The sequence below is a fragment of the Branchiostoma belcheri genome, unplaced genomic scaffold, assembly GCF_001625305.1.
Source record: "Branchiostoma belcheri isolate BF01 breed outbred unplaced genomic scaffold, Haploidv18h27 scaffold69, whole genome shotgun sequence".
Classification (NCBI taxonomy): domain Eukaryota; kingdom Metazoa; phylum Chordata; class Leptocardii; order Amphioxiformes; family Branchiostomatidae; genus Branchiostoma; species Branchiostoma belcheri.
In genome coordinates this window covers 91,316-115,637 of record NW_017804342.1, presented here as the reverse complement: position 1 = coordinate 115,637, position 24,322 = coordinate 91,316, and the positions used below count along the sequence as shown (strand labels likewise).

General features: G+C 40.7%; 2 protein-coding genes across 2 annotated transcripts in view; one reads left to right on the top strand and one right to left on the bottom strand.

The window, feature by feature from the left end:
- LOC109484208 overlaps positions 1-3,240 on the top strand; it is a 22,654-nt gene extending 19,414 nt beyond the window's left edge. The window contains exon 19 of the mRNA XM_019787456.1: positions 1,069-3,240. Coding sequence (XP_019643015.1) covers positions 1,069-1,157 — 89 coding nt within the window. The 3' untranslated portion in view covers positions 1,158-3,240. The remainder of the gene's footprint in view (positions 1-1,068) is intronic.
- Positions 3,241-3,356: 116 nt separating this feature from the next.
- Positions 3,357-20,646, bottom strand: LOC109484205 (protein dispatched homolog 1-like). The gene is given in 8 exon segments (XM_019787452.1): positions 3,357-4,952; positions 4,955-5,492; positions 5,494-6,800; positions 6,962-7,368; positions 8,121-8,258; positions 8,632-8,804; positions 9,276-9,399; positions 20,548-20,646. Coding segments are annotated over 8 exon segments (3,834 nt in total). The 5' UTR covers positions 20,553-20,646; the 3' UTR covers positions 3,357-3,810.
- Between the last annotated feature and the right edge of the window lie 3,676 nt (positions 20,647-24,322).

Below are 24,322 nucleotides of genomic sequence, written 5' to 3'. Positions count from 1 at the left end.
GTCTAGAAAAACTGCAGGAATACACACAGAACTATAATAATGAAGTGATATAATAAACTGTGTATAAACCGCCATCAACCTAGAAGCAAGTTTAATGTTAATTTTTAAACTTCTATTGGGAAATTACTTTCAGTCTGGTCTGAAGGCTTAGGCCATTAGCCCAGCCTGTCAACCTGACACACCGACGGGGCTGTTCAACACACCAACGGGGCTGTTCAACCCCGTCGGGGTAACCTTTGAGCCCAGACTTCTCATGAATTATCACACAAACTTGCTAATTACACTGGTGTGAAGATGTGAATTCTCATTAATTCAGTGGTTTTCATGGGGTGTTCATGAGGATAATTGGATGCGGTCTGGGTGCGGGGTGACTTTCCACCCCGACAGGGTAGACTTTACTACCGACCGGGGTGGGCTTCTGATCCCGTCGGTGTGGCTTGTACACCGACGGGATTGCAATTTTTAAAGTGAAATATCTTGACAAATATGTATGTTTTGACCATAAAAAAATAACCTGGTACTGAGGATAACATGATCTTTCAAATGGTATGTAAAAATTTACTTTACCTGCAGAAATGGCAAAGTTGAAAATCAGGGATTTCAACATGGCCGTCTGCAAATTCGGAAAGTGACATTCCAAAATTGAAGTGACCAGTGTTTTGTCATCCGCGTGCGCATTGATTTTTGCCTGTTCTCAAAAAAAAAATAAAAGATCACGTCCTCTGAACCTCTGAGGCCTGGCTCTAGGCCTGAGTACTCTATGGTAGTTAGCAACAGTGCGGAGCCAGTGGTAACTCTGGAGGATGGCACCCAGGCTACCGAAGCAGTACCGATTCATAAATTCTGCAAAAACCCAGCATGTGCCAGCTTGTCGTACACGTCGCTATGTACTGCCGCAAATTCACAATACCAGCTTTGCATTCATGTGGTTTAGTAGCATTTTTGGGGCCGAAATTTTTTTTATTCACCTGCGCGCACTAGTTTGGTGTCTTCAGAGGAATTAAGTCGGTGTGGCCTTAGTTAACATCCAACAGTTGCTTGACTAACCACTGTCTATTTTTTTCCTAGTGGGTCCATTCCTGTCAACCACGGCTCGAGACTTTACCATGCCGGGGAAGGCACGTTTTGGCAACCAATCACAGCAAAAGGTCAACTAGTTTACGCTGGATGCCGACTTCTAAGTTAATTGTCTCTGCATCAAATTCACCATTATTTTGCTATCCCTGGAAGGTCTCCTGGCTTCCAAAGCAGTCAAAGGATGTTGGACTGTGATTGAATCCAAAGAGCTGGTGTTATTTGCAACTTCTGGTAACAATATCCACTGAATGATTTTAGTATGTCTAACATTCACATGTACACAATGTACATGTATGTAATAGAGACTGAATGGCTGCTATAGACTAGGATAGATATCACTTATATCATGTAATGCTCAAATGTAATAAAATGATGACAGAAACTTTGTGCAAAAATGTTAGGTATATTAAATTTTGGTCAGAGAAAGTACATGTGTGCACAGAACTAGTACAAAAGAAATTTTCACAAGATTGAAAATGATGTGGATAAAGAAACATGTTTTTACCATCATGATGGTAATAAAATATTGTAGAGCATCTGTTGAGAGACTGCAATTTCTTAGTGATATTAAATAACACTAAAACTTGTACATGACAATATTCAATTTGATAATAAGCTAAATTTACTGCTGATTTTTCCAGTACTCCAATACATGTATATGGTAACAATACAATTATGATAAAAGTACAAAAATTTGTAAGTATGAATCCCTTACAAATGGTTCCCTTTGCAGTGTATCATACAATATCAAATAAAGTCTCAAGTTTCATACTTCAATCATTGTAGTACTGTGTCAAAATCTGGCAAGATGTGTAAAATGTATGGTGTGTATTATTAGTAGTATATAAGTAGTACTAGGAGAGGGAAATGCCTCATCTAAATGAGTCTTAATCTGTATCCCCTTAGCTTGTATAACTGCTGGTTGGTATAGGAATTTCTGATGTAAAATCTCTTGCAACAAACTCAGGACATACGAGTTGACAAGAATGAGGTTAAAACTTATCATTTAAGGTACACCAGATACAACTGTTGTTTTTTTTCATTCCACTTTGTACAACTTATGAGACACAGCATTAGTTCACCTTTACTTAGATGCAATGTTATAAAGCTGCTTTAATTTGCAGTGACCTTAATACTACTAGCTGCTCACCGTCACCATCACAAAATATATGCATCTGAGGTAGTAAAATATACCGTACATGTATCAAACGACATTGTACTTACGTCATAAATCTATAAATATTTCCACAGGAGTTATCATTAGTTGATTCTATCAGGATCTATTATACAGCTAACACCTTCGTTAACATGAATATTGTTTATCATAATGTTAGAAAATTACCAATGCTTGTCAATTAAGAAGCAGTAATTTTGTCCATACAAACCCAATTTACAAGGACACACCTACAAACTGTAGGATGGTAGCAACAGTTACCATCATGACTTTGTCTAAACACGATTATAAACCTTTTATAGGAAAACAAAGACACTTTCTTAGCAATTTTTACACAGTTAAATACATAATCGGACTCATCCAACACATGAAACTACAGAGTACAGGGACATATAAAATACTTATAAATGCCAAAAAACACAGCTCTCAAATTGTGCAACATTTTCATTCTTGCCGCAAAGACGACGTAATGGCAAGAAATTATATGAAAGAAGTAGGCAGTCAGATCTGAGAGCACTACAAAGAGTGAAAGGAGGCTATTTCAGGTCCGATTTTACAGTAAATGCCATCACCTTTGCAGCAGTGTGCAAAAGCAATGTTCACCTCAGCTAATACATTGTATACAATGTATATGATAGCTGAGGCTCTATAAAAATGTATTGCCACCACGATTAAGCTTGAATTTCACTTTGATCCTAGAATTTCCACTGTAGTCTGTTGGGTGCCATGATTTCAGATATTCCTAACTCTACAGATTTACGTGTGTCACAGTCATTTTAACCCCCCAGTCACAGCAAAGACATACTTATTATGGCACTTTATGGGGAGGTGCAAAAGAAGAAAATGTACATCATTCATAAAATACACACTTATGTACACTTAAAATCACAGTCTTCAAGACAACTAATTCCACAGTCTTGTTTTCCACATAAACTCTCTAGTAATAGAAAAAGTATTGCTCCAGACTTCTTTTGGGGATTAGAAAAAAACAGGTCCAATAGTTTTGTCTGATGTTGAAAACTGATGCTAAGGCAAACATCATAAAAAAGATGTACCTTTAGTGTTTATCAACATTGAACTGAATCTCTCTGACAGTAGTTTTTCTTTCTGAAGGATCTGCTTTAAATTTTTTATAAAAGTGGATACATTCTTGAGCTAACAGGCATCACACTGCAGACGTCCCGGTAAGACATCTGGTTCGAAATGCATGATTGTACATGTACATTGTGTTTTGTACAATAGATTGTACATTTAGAACTATTATTCAGCCTGTCAATACCAGTTTCCTGTGGGCTTCTTCAAGTGTTCTGACTGAGGCTCATGTAGTTCACGGAGTTCTCACTTCTATTTTATTCTGTACCATTGAAGTAGTCCACAGGTTAAAATTGGTCATGACAGGCCGAATAAAAGTTCTAAATGCAAACAATTCGGCTCACCTTCTGAGGGACGACTGCAGTGTGAGCAATGTTGGTTAGATGAGGGATGAATCGGATCCACTCTACCATATTTAGAAGGATCTCCTTGTTTCCAAACTCTTCCCCTGTCTGAGATCACACCTGTCATCTGCTGACCTCCTGTGAGCTACTGTCCCCCTCCCTGGGCACCCAGATGTCGGGGACATTCGATCTGTGGTTTGGCACTGTTTCCGGATTTTCCCCTTCACTCGCATCGCCATATTTTAGACGAGGCCGACTGCTTTGTCCATTCTGCCGGATGGTTATGGTGTTTAGGTCCTTCTCTGTATACGGGTCCCGGTTTTGACGTGCACCTACGATTGTCAACTGGTCGGGAAGCTTGGAGGCCGCCCTGCCTTTGGGTGGCAGCCGCAAACTGCCGTTCACCGTGGCGACGGACACTTGGAGCGTGTCCCCCCGCTGTCTGTATCGGGAGACTTTTTGTGACGTCAGCGGCTCCATTTCGTAGGATACAGCACCTGTAGTAGGCTGTTGGGCAGAGTCGGACTTGACGATGTGCATCCCGTCGCATGGCAGGTGGCAGGCCGGGATGGAGATGTGGCAGCAGTTCCCCTCCGGGCCCAGCATCCGGCACAGGCTCTGGAAGAAGAAGGTTGCGTAACCCCAGCTGATGGTCATGACGAGCATGAGGAAGGTTCCCAGCTGGACGTACGACAAAACCGTTGACGGCATCATCAGAGCACCGGCGACAAAGGTGGACAGGGCCGCCATCGTGATCGCAGACCCCATTCTGGAGAGAGAAAAGATGACACGAGATTCCCTGTCCTTTTCTGGCGCCAGGCGATATGCAACGCCGTAGTGCACTGAAAAGTCCACCGACAGCCCCACTGCAACCGACATGATGACTGACTCCAGGATGTTCAGCTCCCAGTTCAGCAGAACCAGGGATCCGACCGTCACCACGATCGTTCCAACGATGGATAAGATGGCGTACAGGCTGATGAGCACGTTAAGGGTGGTGATGAACATCACGGCCAATGCTATTGCGACAGACAGACCCAAGGCAATCAGGGTCCCGGTTGCCAGGTTATCCTGCAGGGCATAGTGGTCAAAGTAGCTGACAAACCACCCGCGCGACATAGCCGAAGGCGCACTCTTCATCTCACCTTGCATCCACGTTTCGACCTCGTGGTAAAACTTGTCCATGGTGTCAAAAGCGAGCGTGAACTTGTACTTGCTGTCAAATTCAATGATGAGACCCCGGATCCTGTCATTCTCGTCAAACCTGGCCCGGGGGTTTCCCTGTAAAACCTGAATCTGGGCATGTTGTCTAGCTCCATGGTGGCCACTTTGATGCAGTACTTGAAGACGTCTCTGGGGTATGGGAAGGCGTACTTGTTACAGCAGGGGTGGAAGTCCTCTCCCGTCAGCTCGTCCGCACACTCCCGGTCCATCCACTGTTGGAACAGCTCGATGAAGCAGTTGGTTAGCTGTGGTCCCGGAGTCGGCTGGTAGAAGGACTGGTTTCTGAGACGGAAGCAGAATCCCTTCAGCCACTCCTGAGACGCCGTGCTTGTAACGTCAAAGGTGTCATCAAAGATGACTTTACCTCGGCTGTCTGGGTTGAGGTGATTTCCGTTATCCTTTGGTACGACACCCCAGATCATGGTGATGGGGAGGTAGGCGTACTCGTTGTCTTGCGCCTTCTCGAACCAGAACTGCTCCCGGTGGACCATGTCGTACTGTTCAAAGGGGTGGGATCTGCTGAAGACCTGGAAGTCCTTCTGGCTCGGAAGGTGAAGCCCCCGGATCACGAACAGGACGCTAGAACCCTCCCACCATCATCCCCACGAACCACACCAGCCACACGTACCGGTACTTGATGACGATGCAGGGGAGGAGCTTGTCAAAGAATATCCTGGACATTTCTGACAGCTCGTACTCGACCTTCCTGCCAAGGTCACAGAAGATCTCGACGCAGCTCTTCTTGAGGGAGTAGACATTGCTTTTCTTCTTGAAGGTGCAGATGTTGGCGATGTACTTTTCATAGATGACGACGGTGGATGGGATGAGGGTGATCATGAGGATGAAGTTGGCCAGGATGGCAGTGCCCGCGTAGACACCGAAGCAGCGAATGGCCGTTATCTTACTGACAAAGTTGGCGTAAAAGGTGGCCGCTGTGGTGAAGCTTGTCACGAACATGGATAAGGCTGCATGTCCCAGGGTCTCTGAGACGATGTCTACTAAGGAGGAGCCTGGTCTCTCCTGTTTGCTGTGCTGCCAAATGTCACAGTACACGAACACGTCGTCTGCTCCGATTCCCACCAGCAGGATGACGGTGGTGAGGTTCATGAAGGGGAAGAACGGGAACTGGAACACGAGGGTGTAGAAGAAGTACGACACAATGAGGGAGCTGACGATGGTGAAGACCGTCATAAAGGTAATGAAGGCCGAGCCCGTGTAGAGACGGATGATGATGATGACAATGGCCATGGCGATGCAGGGATACACAGTATCCATCCGGAGGTAGTGCTCAAACATCGTGTACTTTATCCCAAAGTCGATGCCAACGACTCTCGTTACGCCGTCCGAGATGGTTTTCTTGTCAAACTTGTCCTGGTAGATGTCCATCATTGCCTGGCCGCTGGCAACGGGAACAAACACCATGGCGTAGCGAAGGATGTCGACATTGGGTTGATCAGGGCTGAGGAAGTCTTTGTCTACAAGGTAGTGCAGGATGGAGTGCACTGCATTGTATTCCACACACTGTGCGGGTACCCGGGGGCAACTGTCCTGGTATGGTTCTCCCGCCTTCCAACAGTCCTGTTTTAGGCTGTTGTTGTGGTAGAAGCCAGAACACTGCTTCAGCCTCCCCAGGACTGCCTTGACGTCTCCCTGTGTGATGGCACTGCATGACTCTCGGTTCTGCAGGAGTGCAACGTAGTTGCCCAGGGACCAGCTGGGACAGCAGTCGTCGCAAGAGGACGTGACACACAGACTGGGGAACTGGACGTGGTCCCGGACTAACACCTGCTCCAGGGAGCACATACTGAGGATGGCCGGCAGGGTGAAGAGGTTAAACTCATCGTGGAAGTTCCCCGCAGACTCGAACACCATTCGGGCATACTGTCTGCCTGGAGAGAAACAAATACAAAAGATACATCAAGATATTTGAAAATAGTTTCACCAGGTTGGTAGAACATAGGATATTGGGATTTTCTTTCACAGAACCAGTAAAGACTCTGTGTACACAGGATGTAACTGATAACCTGAGATGTTAAAATGTGGCACTCACTTGGGTTGTTACAGGGGAAGGTGACTTGGAGAGGCCTAGGGTTGATCTGACACAGGCCAATGGTCCTCTTCTGCCTGGGTCTGTGTGTGAGTGGTGAGGATGTCCACTTCTGACCGACAGGACTGACCACCCTGGCCTCAGCAGCAGTGGCCGGAGTGGCAGCACTAGGTGAGGTGGTCACGTCGACGAAGTCCTGACCAGGAGAGTCCAGTACCAGTGTCCCGTTGTTGGGGTTCCACGGTGTGGGCTGCTCGGGTGATGGTGGGGCGGCTGTGGCGGATGATGCCGTGAACCCGATGTTTTCTACGTGCCCGGGGTAAGGCCGGCCTCCATCCTTCATGTCCTCCACCACGCCGGGTCGTACCACCCTGTAGTCTCCCTCATCATCATAGTCATCATCATCGTACCTGTGTTAAAGGTGGTGCAAACAAGTTACTACCTGGTGATGCTAAACACGTTGGTAGAACGTACTGTGCCTACAAGAAACTTGTATAATTATGCATAGCACTTCAGCAGAATGTCTTGGATGACATCCTGTGTATAGTTTACAAAAGTTATGTTGAAAAAGATATTGTCTGCAACAGGCAAAATTCTAAAAGCAACGTTGACTGAACGTTTAACGAAAACCATGAAAAATCCGGGTTTTGCACAGGTGCAGTACGTTCTGCCGATTGATGTGCTGTGCTGCTAAACACAATTTTCTAAAAGGAAATTATATCGCAATAAACAATATACTAACTTCAAAGTACAATGCATATTTGGTGTTAACCTAACTGTTCAGCACCAACATTTAGTGCAAGTATCGTAACAAGCTCATGCGGAGATAATTTTTTTTTTGCTAGGGGTAAGTTTTGCAGTACCAACAAAGCGTAAGTTTGAAGACCATGCTTAGTTGGTACAGCATTATAAATCTGGCCAACAAGGTGAAAAAAAACTGGATCAGCAAGGGTGTTATTGAACCTGGTCAACCTTGGTTAAGATAAATCCTGAAGGACAGCTCTTGAGGTTTGGGAATAAACGTTGTTTGGGTAATTGTTAAGAATTAAAATAGGGGACATCTACATGCCACTCATTGGCTTGTACGAAAAGAGAGACTTGGGTGTGGTTTTAGTAGAATGAGTTTTGGTTTAGTGTTGTATTTCAAAGTCCTAGACGGTACCAGTCGTCAAACAGATCCATGCCGGATGTCTGGTAGAGATTGGGCGGCAGGGAATCCCAGAGGCCATTCCCCGAGTGGTCAAGGGAATGGTGGACAAGTTCCAGTTCCACCACAGGCAGGCGGTCCTGGTCAGTTGCCCTACGGCAAGTGCAGTGGTCAAGGTGGTACAAAGTAACAGGCTTTCAGTCAAGAAAAAGTGACTGACAAAACAGAAGGTGTGCCTTCTTCAAGGCCACGGGAAGAACACAGAAATGGTTCAAAGTCTACAACATGTGTGACAATAAGAGGACGGTTGTTTTGTAGAAAATTCTTTTTCAGACAAACAAAACACCTTGGGTCTTCATCATCATCATCGTCCTCATGGCTTACAGTCAAGAAAAGTGACTGACAAAACAAAACCTTCTTCAAGGCACAGAAAGAACACAGAAAGTCTACAATGTGTTCAACAATAAGAGGACTGTCGTTTTGTTGGTTCATTCACTACTGGGAAATTCATTTTCAAAGAAAATACCTTGGGTCCTCCTCATCATCATCCTCATGGCTGTCGTCCTTGGGTTGCTGTTCGTGGGCGAACTTGAGAGGAATGTTGTGCAGCTTGCAGCCGGAGAAGCTGCAGGTGGCATCGTTCAGGTTGTCCCAGCTGAACAGTCGGTCACCGAGCACAGTTCCTCGCGGCTCAAATCCCTGCAGAATGGCAAAAGTGGTTGCTACAAGTATACAGTCACACACTTCGCTATAACTAACCGAAAACATGTAGAGGGCCATCATTCCAACCAAGTTTCAACCAAGTGGTACAATTTAAAAAATTTGTTAAGGGAGTCTAAGAATTAAACAAAATGATATTCCATCAGTGACTGAGAATGAGTGTGAAGACAGGAAAAAAACTCAGAAATCTTTATGGTAACATTTGCAAAGCAAAACATTAATTTAATAATTGTACATAATGTTTACCTTCAGATGGTAAAGTAGCCAAATAAAGTACTGCTCTGTTTATTCTTACTCAAAAACAATTTCATATATAATTATTAAATATAATTTATGGTGACCAGCCCTCCAACTCTGTGTTGCAAAGTCTACGTCTACCATTGAGATATGCAAATGTGTTTGAAGAGAATATTTACGATCATAAGGCTTTGAAAAAATTGGCTGACTCACAGCGATGGGGTCTGAGAAGTTGGGCAGCTGGTGGACGGTGAAGCTGACCACAGCACAGGTGACCAGGGTGGCCACAGTGATGCCAAACACCACAAAGGCATGGTTAGCCACCACCTTGGAGTACCTGAAAAGAAAAAAAAATTATGTAACAGTAGTACATATACATGTAACTAGTACAGATCGAAATGTATGTTATGTCTCTAGACTGGCCCGGATCCTGAAATGACCATGACCTTTGAAAAGTTAACTTGGTATTCATGATCACTTGACCTCTATAAGTTTAAACGAAATTTGATTAAAACATATAATTGATATATAAAAAAGATACATGTCAAATGATAATGAACCTCTTAAGATGTTTCTTTGACACTTACAGGGAAATGTATATAACTGCAGCTGATATTATTATATCATTAAGTTACATTGTGTCATGAACCATTATCAATAATATTGTACGTCATGTAAGTTAGCTCCCCTCCCCCTCCACCGTGAATATTAAGTTTCATGAACACAAGTCCATTTTCCTCAAGTTGGAAAATTTTGAAAACTTATAAATTTGAAAACTTAAAATTTTGAACTGTGAAATTTTGCAATGTGAAGACAATTCAAATGATTTTTTTTACAGTATGATGTATTTTTTCCATATCAAAGAGTACACATGCATATATGCACGTTCACTCTGTGAAATGTAGAGAACACATATGGAAGTCTTCAAAGCACTTTAAGTTTACAAGTGCAGGATCAAGGAGACTATTTTTGGCACACTCCTGACCTTTGCGAGAAGTCACGTAAAGATTAAACGAAGCTCAGTGCAAATTTCATGGCCAGTGCAGGACAGATGTCTCATTTGCTGGTGACTTTCCATGGAAGGAACTGCTTTTATCTGAGGTGGGGGATGCAATCTGAATACTGATGAGCTGCAATTGACTACATTTCTTGTATGTCGTGACTGAGCATTGTAGGAAGCCATACATCATCACATGTATACAAAAATGTATGGCCATATTTACCCGTAGCTATGGCCTTTGGTTATACAAAACTTGATACTTTACAAAGTTTAACTTTGAGCTGAAACTTTAAGATGTGTGTGTTGAATATTGAAACACACAACTTACATGTACAAGTTGTTTTGGAAGCTCTTACAGAGATAATTATGAGACTACTAGTACATTGTACAAATTGTATGTACAAAATATCCAATCATGATTGTTTTATTCAAGGCAACGATGAACAATTTGCAAGCCTCATTAATAATAATAATAATATATTTAATAATAACTTTGGTGGAAGGCCTCAGGGTTAACAATAACCTTTACTTAAGATAAAAAACCTGAACAAACACAGTGAAAATACATGTATGTCAAGATTACGTAGAGCTAAAAAAAGACAAGTCCTGTTACAGCATATTATGCTACAGCCTAAAGAGGGATAAACAAATTTAAAAATGCCAGACCCTGTTTCTTTAACCATCTTACTGCTGGGTTAGCTTTTTGAGAGGCATTTTGTATTAATTATGGGGTTACGTAACACGGAGAAGGTTAATGCATCAGACTACTAGACTAGTACATCTTTAACCTTCTCCCTGCTGCTTTAACCCCATAACCAAACTGTGAAATTACAAAATTTGGTGCCGAAAGGCTTCTTCAGCAGGGAGAAAGTTAACCATAGTCCTGTTGGCATTTTTTACACAATATTCTCCAATAATTTCGTGTCTTAATTAGGCCATAGACCCCTGACTTTTTTTGCCCTGCGGTGGCATAGTTACTTCCACATTTGTTGTGTTTTGCTGTGGTGTGATGCGTTGCATGAGAAATACCCCAAAATCGTACCTAGTACATTGTATACATGAGTTCTACATGGTACTGTACATGTATGTGAAAAACAGCAATTGTTGGGCTCCGCAGGACAAGGGTTAACTACATGTATATCATGTTTCTATTGTACAGCAGCTCTTCCTTATCCATACTTTACAAGTACTCCTGAAAAGGCCCTGATGTCCTTATTGACTTTCACAGTCTGGTTGGTGGACATAACAGCTGTTCAAGACTGGAAGGTTTAACTTGAGCACATCGGCAGAACGTACAGCCGCACCTGTGCAAAACACATTGTGCATAGCACTTTGGCAGAACAGAGATTATTCTCATTTAAAGTTGTATTCACACACATGTATTAAAGGATGACATTCCGTCTATACATGGAGTTTTCAAAAATGTTGTGTCAAGAAAGATATTGTCTGCAACAGGCACTGAGCAAAGGGGCTGGCCTATGTATTGGCCCTGGGAACAGTCTAGCATCCTGAGGCTAGCCTTATGTTGCAATTCAGGCAAGAAAAATTATGGCTAATCGTTTGAAGAAATGAAAATGAGAAAATTATGCAACAAGCAATTAGCCTTGTGTGATGGATCAGTGTTTCAGCTTATATATGATATAATTTCAAATCATAGAAAATACCCAATGTTTCCTAGTGTAAAATATCAACTGCATTCAACATTCTTCAACTGCAAGCTTCTTCATTAGTAATGTTTATTTTGCTATAATTTTGTTTTTAACTGTATAATGGGTACTTACAGTGTATTTACGATTTGTTGATATTTTCTCTTCATTTGCCTTGATTTTCATTTAAGTATTTCGGTTAATCAGTTTAATTGTGATTGTTTTGTTATGTTTATTAAATAAGGAGAAGGGCTTGTACAAGCCTTTAAGCCTTCATCTTCTCCTGCACAGTGTTTTTGATTTAATTTACTTTACTTTACACCTTGTATCTTGTTTTTTTGTGCAAAATAAATTAATAAATAAATAAAAAACATTCAACAGCTTATTTGTTGCTGACAAGCTGAGTTGTTTGAGAAACCTGCTGGTCACAATAAATCTTTCTACCGTGTACTTAAGATTAAGATCTGAGACGCACTATGAGTCCTTTGTATAATGTGTAAAATTCAAACATGGTACATCCCCTTAAGGTATGTAAAGTACCCTGAATACTGCTGAGGTTCTATCTTAGTGGAGCAAGACAAATTCTCTGCTTGGAAAACAATTAATCACAACTTAGGCCACAGCAAGTAAATTTTATGGATGACATCCTCCGCAGACTACAAATCTTATGCGAGCGGGTGAAAAAAAAAAAAAACAAGATGGGCCGAAAAAAAACAAGGTCCCTACATTTTAAAATTTTGACTCAATCATGATTGTACAAATGGTTTTGATTCAGTGGGAACCCAGCCAACATCACATATCACTTCCCGTAAATAATTTCATCAGGTTGGAAGATACTTAGGGTATAGGATTTTCTTCTAACACAACCAGTAAGGTTCTCACCTGCTTACGTTTCGATGTCTATCAGACACCTTCCTCAGAGCTTCTGACTGGAGTTCTGCAACTCGCCGCTATTTAACGCCAAAGTAGGTGGCGCTTTTGCGGCGAGAATGCAATCCCAAACGTGGCTGAGCTTGTATCCCCCCTCGTCCCGGTTCATCACTGGGGTAGACTTCCTTATCCAGACTGCTTCTTTAATCCAACGGATTCTTCTGTTGTCCTCCCTATCTATGACCCTGGCACCCTCCCAGTCTATCACACAATTGTTTCTTAACAACATAGATCCCACAGGAAGTATTCAGTTCACGCATGAGGAGGAGAAAGACAACACATTACCGTTCCTGGATACTCTCCTGGTACGAAAGGGGGATGGCACAGTAAAGCTTCTAGTGTACAGAAAAAGTACACATACAGACCAGTATCTCAACTTCAAGTCCCACCATCCACTGCACCAGAAACTGGGAGTCATCCGCACCCTTATGGACAGATGTAACTCGGTGGTGACAGAGGAGGAGGACAAGGAAAGAGAAACACAGCACATCAGAAGAGCCCTTGTCCGTTGTGGGTACCCGGAATGGACCTTTCGGAAGGTGGAACGGAAAGGGAAGAGGTCAAAGCAGACAGAGAAGAACAAGAAAGAGGGGGAGAAAACTAGGGCCATGGTGATTATCCCATATGTGAAAGGAGTAACCGAACCACTAGAAAGGGTATTCAGGAAACACCAGGTATCCACAGCAGTGAAACCAAAAACAACATTGAGGAACCTGCTTGTCCACCCCAAGGACAAGATGGGGGACCACGTGAAAACAGACTGCGTATATAAAATACCATGCAAAAGCTGTGATCAAGTGTATATTGGAGAAACTGGCAGGACCTTTGGCAAAAGACTGGAAGAACACAGAAAAGAGGCAGACAACAGCGAAACCGTAAGATATACACGCTCCCAGAAACAACAAGCACAAAAAGAAGAGAAGAAATCGGCAGTCACAGATCATGTTGCCAGAAACAATTGTGTGATAGACTGGGAGGGTGCCAGGGTCATAGATAGGGAGGACAACAGAAGAATCTGTTGGATTAAAGAAGCAGTCTGGATAAGGAAGTCTACCCCAGTGATGAACCGGGACGAGGGGGGATACAAGCTCAGCCACGTTTGGGATTGCATTCTCGCCGCAAAAGCGCCACCTACTTTGGCGTTAAATAGCGGCGAGTTGCAGAACTCCAGTCAGAAGCTCTGAGGAAGGTGTCTGATAGACATCGAAACGTAAGCAGGTGAGAACCTTACTGGTTGTGTTAGAAGAAAATCCTATACCCTAAATCACATATCACTGCATTAAAGTAAGAAACAAACATTAAATCAGAGCCTTTTCTTGTCTCCTCTCTTCATAGTTACATTGTATACGTGTGTATCTGCCATCCACGTTCCAGCATGGCAGCAGACATCTTTGCCCATTTTCGGCATGTTGACCACAGTCAGATTAGGAAACAACATTTCTTTTTTTCTTTTCCAAAATCAGGCGAAAATTAATGTGCACGCTGATGATGTCATCCATAAAAATTACTTGCTGTGGCTAAAATGTAGGAAATGGTGAAATGGCTGTATACATTGTAGCTTGACGACGTGTAATAATTTAAATTCGCATGTACTGCCGTTGAGAACAATATGGTAATTTGTGCTCAATTGTGCTATCTTTATTCTGCACACACCGTAAGTAATACCATAAGTCCTTCATCCCTTGCTGTTATAAGCCCGGATGGTCAACCTATTCAAGAGACTTAATAGCCGTAACTTCTGATATACATCCGGGCGTCACACGGGATGGTTGGCAACAGCGGCCAAATCTCGCTCTAATCTCACCGTCTATTCGTTGGGGACGAGTCTCGACTTTCCTTCTCAAGATATTGCGTCGAAAATCGCCCCGAATGGATCGTTGGCAGCCGCTGTTGTCTCTGTCCCGTGAAATGTTATTAAAGTAATGGCCTGAGTAAATGCTCCATGAAATTACTGAGCGCAGGCTTCAATTGTCTGGCATTTTTCATTACCACAATGTACCATTCAAACAGCCGGCCTGCTAACAATAATTGTACTAGTCTAGAGAGCTCATTATTCCCAATGATTATGATTATGTGTGCATTTATAACATTGCTGATAAAACTCACAATACATTTCGTATATAGGTTAATGAAATGGTCAAATTTTCGAAGGAGACAGAAATTGTATTATTTGATGGTCTGCTAATAATTTGACTAACCTGTTTTCACAGCACAGATACCCTAATTTAATGGCTGCCTATTCGTTTGACTGATTTTTTCCTGACAGATTGTTTGATAAGGGAATCGATTCTGTAGCCAGCATGTCTCTAGAATTTGTTTGAATATCAATATGCCCTTGTATGTAAATTGTAATTAAGCTATACTTTGTGTAAATATAAAAAAAAAGATACGAAATGTATGTCTACCGGTTGAATAATATTCATCTACAGTAATTTTGAGTTGTCAGTGATGGCTAATTCTAAATACCTTGACCTGACACTGTAAGTACTAAATATATAAAAAAAATTATATAATTACAGCCCACATCTTTTCTGTTACAGTCTTCTTCCAAAATGTCTGGATCTATACTTTCAACAGTCTAGCCACAAACCCAATTATACCTTAACATCGCCCTAATGTTCTGCTTAAGATCTCCCTCTGATAACAAGCCAAAATTCCCAGCAGGTCTGAAATCGATAAAGCCTAACTCAAATGACTCTCCTCCTAAAACCTGGCAGTGTCATTAGCCACTGAAAGGGTGCCTTCAATAGGGAAGCCCCCCCGGCAAAGTTTAGGACATCAGAAAACACCTGTTACGTTCTTATCATTGTAATCCTATAGCTGTATGGACCTGCTTCTGTATTCAGCATTGCACGTAGGCAGAACTTACTGCACCTGCATGAAACCTGGGCTTTTAACGGTTTTTGTTAGACGTTTGGCCAACGCTGCATCAGAATTTTGCCCGTTGAAGATGACATGTTTTCCGACACGACATGTGAAAATCATAAGGCCAGTATATGTATAGAGAGAGCTGTATGTGTACGCAGATATGACCTTAAAGTCAAAGAGACGTTCTGCCAAAGTGCAAAGCACAATACAGGTTTTGTATACTAGGCACAGTACATTCTACTGAATGAGATGTGCTATTCAACACAGTTGTACAAAGTAGGATTGTGCAAACTGATGTGACCAACGTTTCAGTCCATCTTCTCTTGTCCTTTGAAATTATAAGCAAAGCGCAGGCTTCTCAATATCAATGCAAAACCGCTGAGTCAATCTACAATGAATAACACATGTAAATCAGTCTTGTTAGATAAAAGGTAAATGATGCTTCAAAGTTTAACCCTGAATAGCTATTCCAGCAATTTGTTAGGGCTTTTCTCATGGCAAATTAAACGAACAAATTATCGGATTCCCTGAATTCACAAGTCTTACGAGTTGCCGGGTACCATCCAAACAGCTATTAAGACTTTTTCTTTATCTATATTCTATCAATTTCGTTATTTCGATTATCATAATGTTTGTAATTGTTATTTATGTGTTGTGTAGACTGCTATGGTACAGTCACTGTAATGTAGCAAAATTTATTTTGCATATTAAGAAACCAGGGTTCTCAGCAGAATTTTTTCACAGTGAAGGGGTCAGCTACTACATTGTAGCAGTATAGAAATTAAGGTAATTTTTTTAAAGACATTACGGTAACAGTATTCTCCCCCCAAAAAATTACCCTCTCTGACACTATTTCTAGCTTATTGAGGGACAAATTCCTTGATTATAGCTACATTTAAGTCAAAATTTCAATTTTTAAGAGATTTATGCACAAGGTTGAGAGACAGTGTAGGGAGCTAAATTACAGTATGATTGTATAGGGGGTCCAAATCACAGTGTAGGGGGCCCCTAGACTCAAACAGCCCAGTGAGAACCCTGTTGCACAAGAATACTTTTCATAGTCACCATGGAGTGCGCCAAAGGATTGGATGGTACAATCACACCGGCTTTGGAAAAATTACTCAAACCTAGCTTCCCAGGAGGGTTTCCAAATTGAGGGAAAATTGTACTTAGTGGATCGATACAATCAGCAGGGTCAACGTGCTTTATGGGTTGGGGTACGCAAATTGTTCTCCCTCGTGTAGGTTAGACATCCAGGAAGTAAGGTATGCAAAAGAAAATTAAAACATTGTTACTCAAGCAACAGTGGATATGATTTGCGAAATGGTCACAACGTAGCATCCACTACCTTGAAAAAGTTTGTTGTGACACTGAAGTAGTCTCAAATTCAGCTGGTTTATAATTATAAGCATGAACTGTTGACTGATATGCATATGAGTGAAGACGAATTGTGGATAGTCCTTAATAGGAGACAAAAGTTTGACAAAGTCAAGACAAGGTTGATGCAAATTAGTCAAACGGCTCCTGTTGTTTCAGAACAATGTACCACAAATCGCCCACAGATATACAAGGCATTGTGTTACACGTCTTAGACTAACTTGCGACTTAAAGATGTATTAATTTATGTAACATTTTCACCAAAAATTGATCTACTCTCATCTGCTGAATAAACGTACCGGTACGTTTTTTTTTTTTTGGTCCGAACATCCACCCGGTACGTTCTTATTTTGCACGGTACGTTTATTAATTTTTTGAAAATTGGTAAATTTTTTTGTCATGATAATAGTTTTTTTGGTGAAAAACAATGACAGAGGTTACAATTTTTTTGGTCCAATCCTCCATTTATACAGTTCAAAAATTACATAAATTCCTTATACATGTACATTGTATATAGCTTTTTGTGGTCTGTGTCACTATTGTAACTTCATTTATTATTATTAATATAACAATCATACACTGTATATAATGATACATTTGTAATCCTTTTTCACAACAACAACAACAACAACATAACACAACACAACTATGATTATTTCATTTTGTTGTATACTGTAATTAGTCTACATTCTTAGCCCGAAATGTGTTTTTGTATATTCATAAATTTATTCAATAACAGCCTGTAGTGCCAGATACTAGAGGCTGCTATTGGGAGAACAAAAAATGGTGTTTTGAATCCTAGTGTTAGAATAAAATCAAAGGCAAAGTTATACTTGCAATTGGCTGTGCCAGGTTTGAATGTTTGACTGACCAGGTTACACTGCAGTAGATTTTGTTAAGGACATCATGGAGTTTAAGGTCACGCGTAACCGTAACCTCCATCTAGAATGCGAAGGTACAGTACAGCTCGCGTTATAGTTTCCAACTCTGACAACCGCGAACGCGGCATTGACGCGATAAGACCGCGTTCCGCATACGTTAATGAAGGTGTGAAACGCGTTAGGGTTTCAACTATAACGCGTTCACCAAGCGTCAGGGTTTCAAATATAACGGCTAGGGAAGGCTGCGCGTACTATGTGAGTTGGGGGAGGGGGGCGTGGTGGTATCGCTTTACCGATGTTTTCGTCGGATGAAAACCTATAAAACGTTAACATTTTGGGCTAGCGTCTGTTTAGGTGGAAATTAGGGAGAATTTTGGCGGCTTCTTGAAGAGTTTTGTGTGTCAAGACTCCACGTCCGCTGCATAACGCTGCGGGCCGTGCCACAATGTGCGTCGGGCTGGCGGCTAGTCGGCACTTTGTGAGATACATTCTCTTACGCCTGTTGACTTTTGAAACGTTATAAACGCACTAAATTTTGTGTTCAAAATTGCACATGTAGTTGTAGTTGTAGGCTATCTCTGCAACGACATGAGAGAGGTGCCAACAATGCTACATGACGCCGTTCTAGGTGCCAAGTCGCTATTGTCTTACAAAACCGTAAAACAAAACATGAAACCTGACCCCATCTCATTAACTTTGTCTGGCGATCGGAAACGCGTTATGGTTACGCGATGCGCCAACTCTACCGCGTTATGCCGCGTTCGGGTTAGCGTTTATGCATATTTGCCGAACGCGTTCGGAACGCGCGGGGAACGCGGCATTGACGCGACAGGATGGAAACATTGACGCGAGCTGTACTGTAATTGGTCTTTCTGCAAACGCGAGACATCTCCTCAAGTCAGCGTTCGATATTTTCCAAGAAGTCTCTCCGCAAGGAGTCTCAAAACAGAAATTCATTTTTGGGAATGGGTGCACAAAATTTTGGGGTGCACCATATAAAACAAAACAGGAGCTAACTTCAAAATCTTAAACAAGTACTACAACAAACATGTTATTGTTTTTCTGACACTTAGATGCCAAGCATATCCTGCATACTATTATACAATTGATATGTACAAAATATCTACAAAAATATTTGGGTACACCAGTGCATGCACCCACAGAAAAAAATTGGGTGCACAGCTTCAATTTTGGGTGCACTAAGGTGCACATGCACCCAGTATTTCCATCCCTGCAAAACGTTCACGTTTACCTCATTACCACACACTGGATCGGATGTTTCAAGTTAGGTTCAATGTAATTGGTCTTCCTGTTTGACGTGTGTGAGACTTTAGTGTTCAATATTTTCCAAGAAATCTCTCTCCAAGGTGTCACAAAATTTCCCATAATAACATTAAGACTGATATTCATATCCTTCTCCCTAACTCAAGCTGCAATGTTATGATTGATGAACCAATTCGTAGCCAAAACGGCTACTTCAGCGTGATAAGCTTATACAATTATATGATAACTGTATTTGCGATAACAAAACGATCATTATAAGATTCATTCATATAGCTATTGTACAAGATTATACTATCATTCTACATGTACATAGCTGTAAGTTGCTTTGGAGAGTTAAATCCCCCATCACTGCCTGTTATACTGTATGTTACAAAATGTATGTGTCATTTTTATGTCTTTGTCTGAGGCAAAGGCATAAATATCGGTATCTTAAAGACATATTCAACGTATTAGCAGGAACTGATAGGGGGAATTATTTGTGTACATTGCATGGTATTTTTGTACACATTTATTTTCAGAGAGTCATGAAATTGTGTTAGACAAATTTTGTGTCCGTCACGAGTAGCAAAATTATGTCAAATGACGGAAAGAACACTGTTAATTGTTACATCTTACTTGATGTATGAAATTCGGTTTAAAGTGTCTGTGTGTGACTTCGAGTCCAGATTTCTGGCACGAATGATATTTACAACATAAAAGCATGTTACTCAAGGTTGGACCAATTACACTGTAAGGGGATGTGCCAAAGGCAAGCCTTTAGGGTAAAAAAAAGCTTTGAAGATCTCAGCAGAAAGGCCTCCTACTGTACATGTACGTGCTTGTTAAAGTAATGGGTTTGCATTGCAGGTGGTGGGAATTGGTTCACTTCTGATCTTTTCAAGGAAGTCTAATATTATGCACATGCACAATGTGACTGAGTGGTGCTAGCTTACGTACAGGGCTCAAATTAAAATACCAACTGCATATATACACTGTGTATTATACATTGTACATTTGTATGCAGGTTAGGCCACACTGATTTAATGTAAATTGTGGATGACATCCACGTGCACATTAATTTTTACCTGTTCTCAAAAAAAATTGCAAATTGTTTTATGTGGCAAAAAAAATTGATTAATTAAGTGAGTCCATAACACTATCTTATCAAACACAGTAAAACTCCCATTGGGTACCCTAAAGTTCAGTATGCTTCATTCTAATCCCGAGTATGCACTTTTATTTCAAAAGGATTGTTCCTTTGGGATCCATGAATCAAAATTTTTAACTTCAAGTTCAATTTTAGGGCATCAATACAATTTCACCAATAATACATGACAGGAACATCAACAATATAATGGAAATGAACTGATATGTGAATAGGGGTTGTGCCAAATAGTGCATTTAATGTAACAATTTTGATAAATACCAATTTGACAAATATTTAACTACATGTATTATAATATTTCAATGGATGGATGGATTCCACCATGAGTTACAAGTAAAATACAAAGTGTACTTACCCCATCTTGTATTCTGCTGATTAAAAAAAATCACCAGTAGAAGTTAAACCTTCACTTCAGCATTGGTTTGTATCTCTTCATTTCAGTAAGCATACATCTGAAAAAAAGACAATTCATTAAAAAAGACATTCAACTTTATTGCACGACTTGTTTCAGTGCAATACAATTATCATACCATGTTCTTTTTCCATGTCCAGTTTGACAAGCAATGAATTAAGGCCACACTATCTTAATTTGTTGGTTCTTGGATTCTAAAAAAATAATATTGTACACTGTCTGAGGACCAAGTTCATACCTTGTGTTGGTCTGCTGACTTTTATGGTTAATTAAAAGTCAGTTATTCACATTTTCCTCCCTGCCCTCTGCTTTTATATGAATATGTGTCTGCCTGCTATATTTTCACCTGAAAATGTCCAAAAATCGTGGAAAAAAATTAATATTGGTGTGGCCTGAGAGCAAGCTTTGAATAAAAAAAATTCAAATCCAAACCAGTAGTTGTAAAGTAACATGCCCGGGAATAGCAACAATAATGTGGACTAAAAATTGTACATTTTGTACTTCAGGCTTCAAAGAGACACTTCATCACAGGAAATCCACATGTTTATCCAGGGTGTTAACAGAGAAAGCGTACTTAAACTGTTCAAACATGCCGTCAGCATGACCTACACTGCGAGTAAAGACTCCACACAGGATGTGGCAAAGCCTGCATATTATATATATGTATAAGTAGCATGTTTGCAGAACGTACTGTGCCTGTGCGGAGCCCGGATTTTTCACATTTTTTCGTAGGATGCATATTTTTGGTCAACGTTGCATCAGAATTTTGCCCGTTGCAGACAACATCTTTCCCGACACAACTTTTTTGGAAACTGCATGTATAGACTGGATGTCATCCAAAAATACACTTGAAATTGCTACTTCATGTACCTTATAAGAGACGTTCTGCTGAAATGCTTTGCACAAAGTACATTCTGCAAACAGACATGTTACCGTACATTTCAGTTACATGAGAAATATATATATAGCCAAAGTATAAAACATTATTCATTATTTTGCCCAGCTATGATTAACTAAAGAAAGTTCCAAGCAATTCTACTAATGTCCACATATACACCTGCATGAATAATTTCACGTACACAATACGTAATATCATACAGTAGACATCAGAAAAAGTCATGTACATTGTACCTGTACAGCTCCAATTTTAGAGTTACACTACAGTACCCATTAAAATGTGTCTAAAGAGAACTCCAATGCATAAACAGCCAGTAAAATAATATTACTGAGTATTGCACTTACTCCTGGAGTATATCTAAACCGTGCATACCTGGGGGTGCTGCATTCAAAGAGATGTCTATCAAACACGGTCTGTTTTCAAAGTCTTGGTTTACGTAAGCCGGCAGATAAATGCAACAGGAGGTTACATAAAATTAATGATTGGCAATATGGCTACTCTTCCTAAGCCTGTCAGACAATTACTTAGGTGTAAGAGATTTGATTATTCTTTTGATGTCGATGTACATAATGTATAGTATTACACGTACAAAGAAAACTACTAAGTACCTAATACCAGCTCAGAAAAGAACAAGAAACAGTCAGGCCTTTAGATATCAGAGTTATCAACTAGGAATTGAGGTTTCAAAAACTTGTATTTTCCAGAACTGTCATAGAGTGGAATTCCTAATAGATGCTACCAATGCAAGTACAGTTGGGGCATCATCACTAGAAAGCTTTGAACAACTTCTGCAAAGATTAGGTGTAACATGTCGTTCGGTATACTAATAATATGACATGTTTGTCATGTAGCTAGCTGCTACCACACCACGTGACTGCAAAGCTGGCCGGTGTGTTACGCTGAAGGGCAGTTATACCGGCTATACCGATACAAAATGAGATACAAATACTGAAAACTGAGTAATATGTTATGAAATTTGGTTCGAAGACGTTTGGCAAAATTATATTTTTCTGCCTTCAACTTTTTCAACAAGATTTCTCTCTCTCTCATATATACTTCATATACATCTCCTATATTGTACAATTTAATCAGTATATAATAAAATTACTTTCAACTGAAATAACAGAATCACTTGACAATTTGCTTTTCCAATTGATGTCAATTTGGATACCAGGTGCGTCAAAATTGTAATTTAGGTCAATATTGTTAACGTTACACAGAAATAGAATTAGAAAGACCCGGTAGTGAGGGTTGAAAATACTAGTATTTTGGTGCAGGTAAAATTAAGCTGTGCAGGTACATGTATTTCTGATGTCTAGCCGCATCTAACCTGTATGTCACTGGCCCTTTCATGTATCTGTTTACATGTACATGTATATAATACACTTACAATGCATCTTATATAATGTGTACATGTATATGCCTGTGGATTTATATTTTCTGCAGTGACAGTATCTAATATGGGAATACTTGTGTAAGAACGTAAAATTGCAGGTAAAATTTGTCTGATGCAGGTAAATTTCAATGTTCATAGATACATTACTGCAGTGCTAGGTCTGGTCAATGTCAGTCAACTTTATCCAATGGCATATACATGTGTATCATAAATAATGTAAACCCTTGTACAGTATTATTAGTTGGACCATGATGGTCCACCTGTAAGCCTTTGTATCCCCAACAGCAGGGCAATAAACCACCTGTAATCTCCTTTTTGCAGGTGTACGTTCACAGGCAATTTCTGTCCACACCCATGCAAGAAGCTTCATTCATGAATTTGAATCGCAAGGACAAGGTTTTGGTGGGATGGCAATTGGCGATCTCCTAAGCCACACCAATTAAATCAGTTGGTTCTTGGTTTGTGAGCTTTATTATGTTTACCGAAGAAAAAATATTGTTTTTGCTACGTTTCTTCTTCTTCTCCAAACAGTGACCTCTGACCTGACTGAACCAGACTGTCTCTCACCATGGTAACTGGTGTTGGGTTACATAATGTTGCAAGTTTGAAGAAGGGATTTAGACTTTAGAGACTCCTGTCACCTATGTGTTTGAGTAAGAATTAACAGAGCAGTCAGACCATATTTGGGACTACCACAGGATGCCTATTCATGTTTTTTACCTGCTGTCGTCAATTTTACCTGCATTAACCTGCTGCATATGCAGGTGGTATTTCCAGCCCTGCTACATGTATCTGTAGTTCATCTACATGTACACTGGGAAGGCCATCCTGCTAAACACCAAAGAATGTGGGCTAACTAGGCCTGGTGCTGACAGATGGCTCAATTCTTCTGTCAAACAAACACATGTATGGAGATAAGAGCCAAGCCTCTCTCATGTAAACTCGTGCCATTTCTCATCCCCAATACTGTATACAGGTCAGGAAATTGGGCAGTCTGCACATACTTCATATCCACATCCGAAACCAGACTCTCAACGGGGCAAATACATGGCAGGATGCATATATGGCACAGAAAACATGATTGATGTCACACATATAGGACTAGTACATGTAGGCCTTTTACCATTAGACGTAGCACTTCCCTACAGTATTTAAAGGCATTAAAGAGCATTAAAAGGCATTTAAAGACCACACCAATTTAATTTCTTGCAATTGGTTGACGGATTTTTCTAGAAAAATAATGGAGTGGGCGGGCGAAAAAGAATAAAAACAGGCCTAGGCAATTATTATGGCCCATAAATACATAGGAGCCATGAAGTCAACACACCAGGCTGGTTCAAAATTTGAACAATGAATTTTGAACTTTTAATGATACCACTGCATTGGAAGATAGAATTACCTGACAACTAGGATGAAAAGGACTG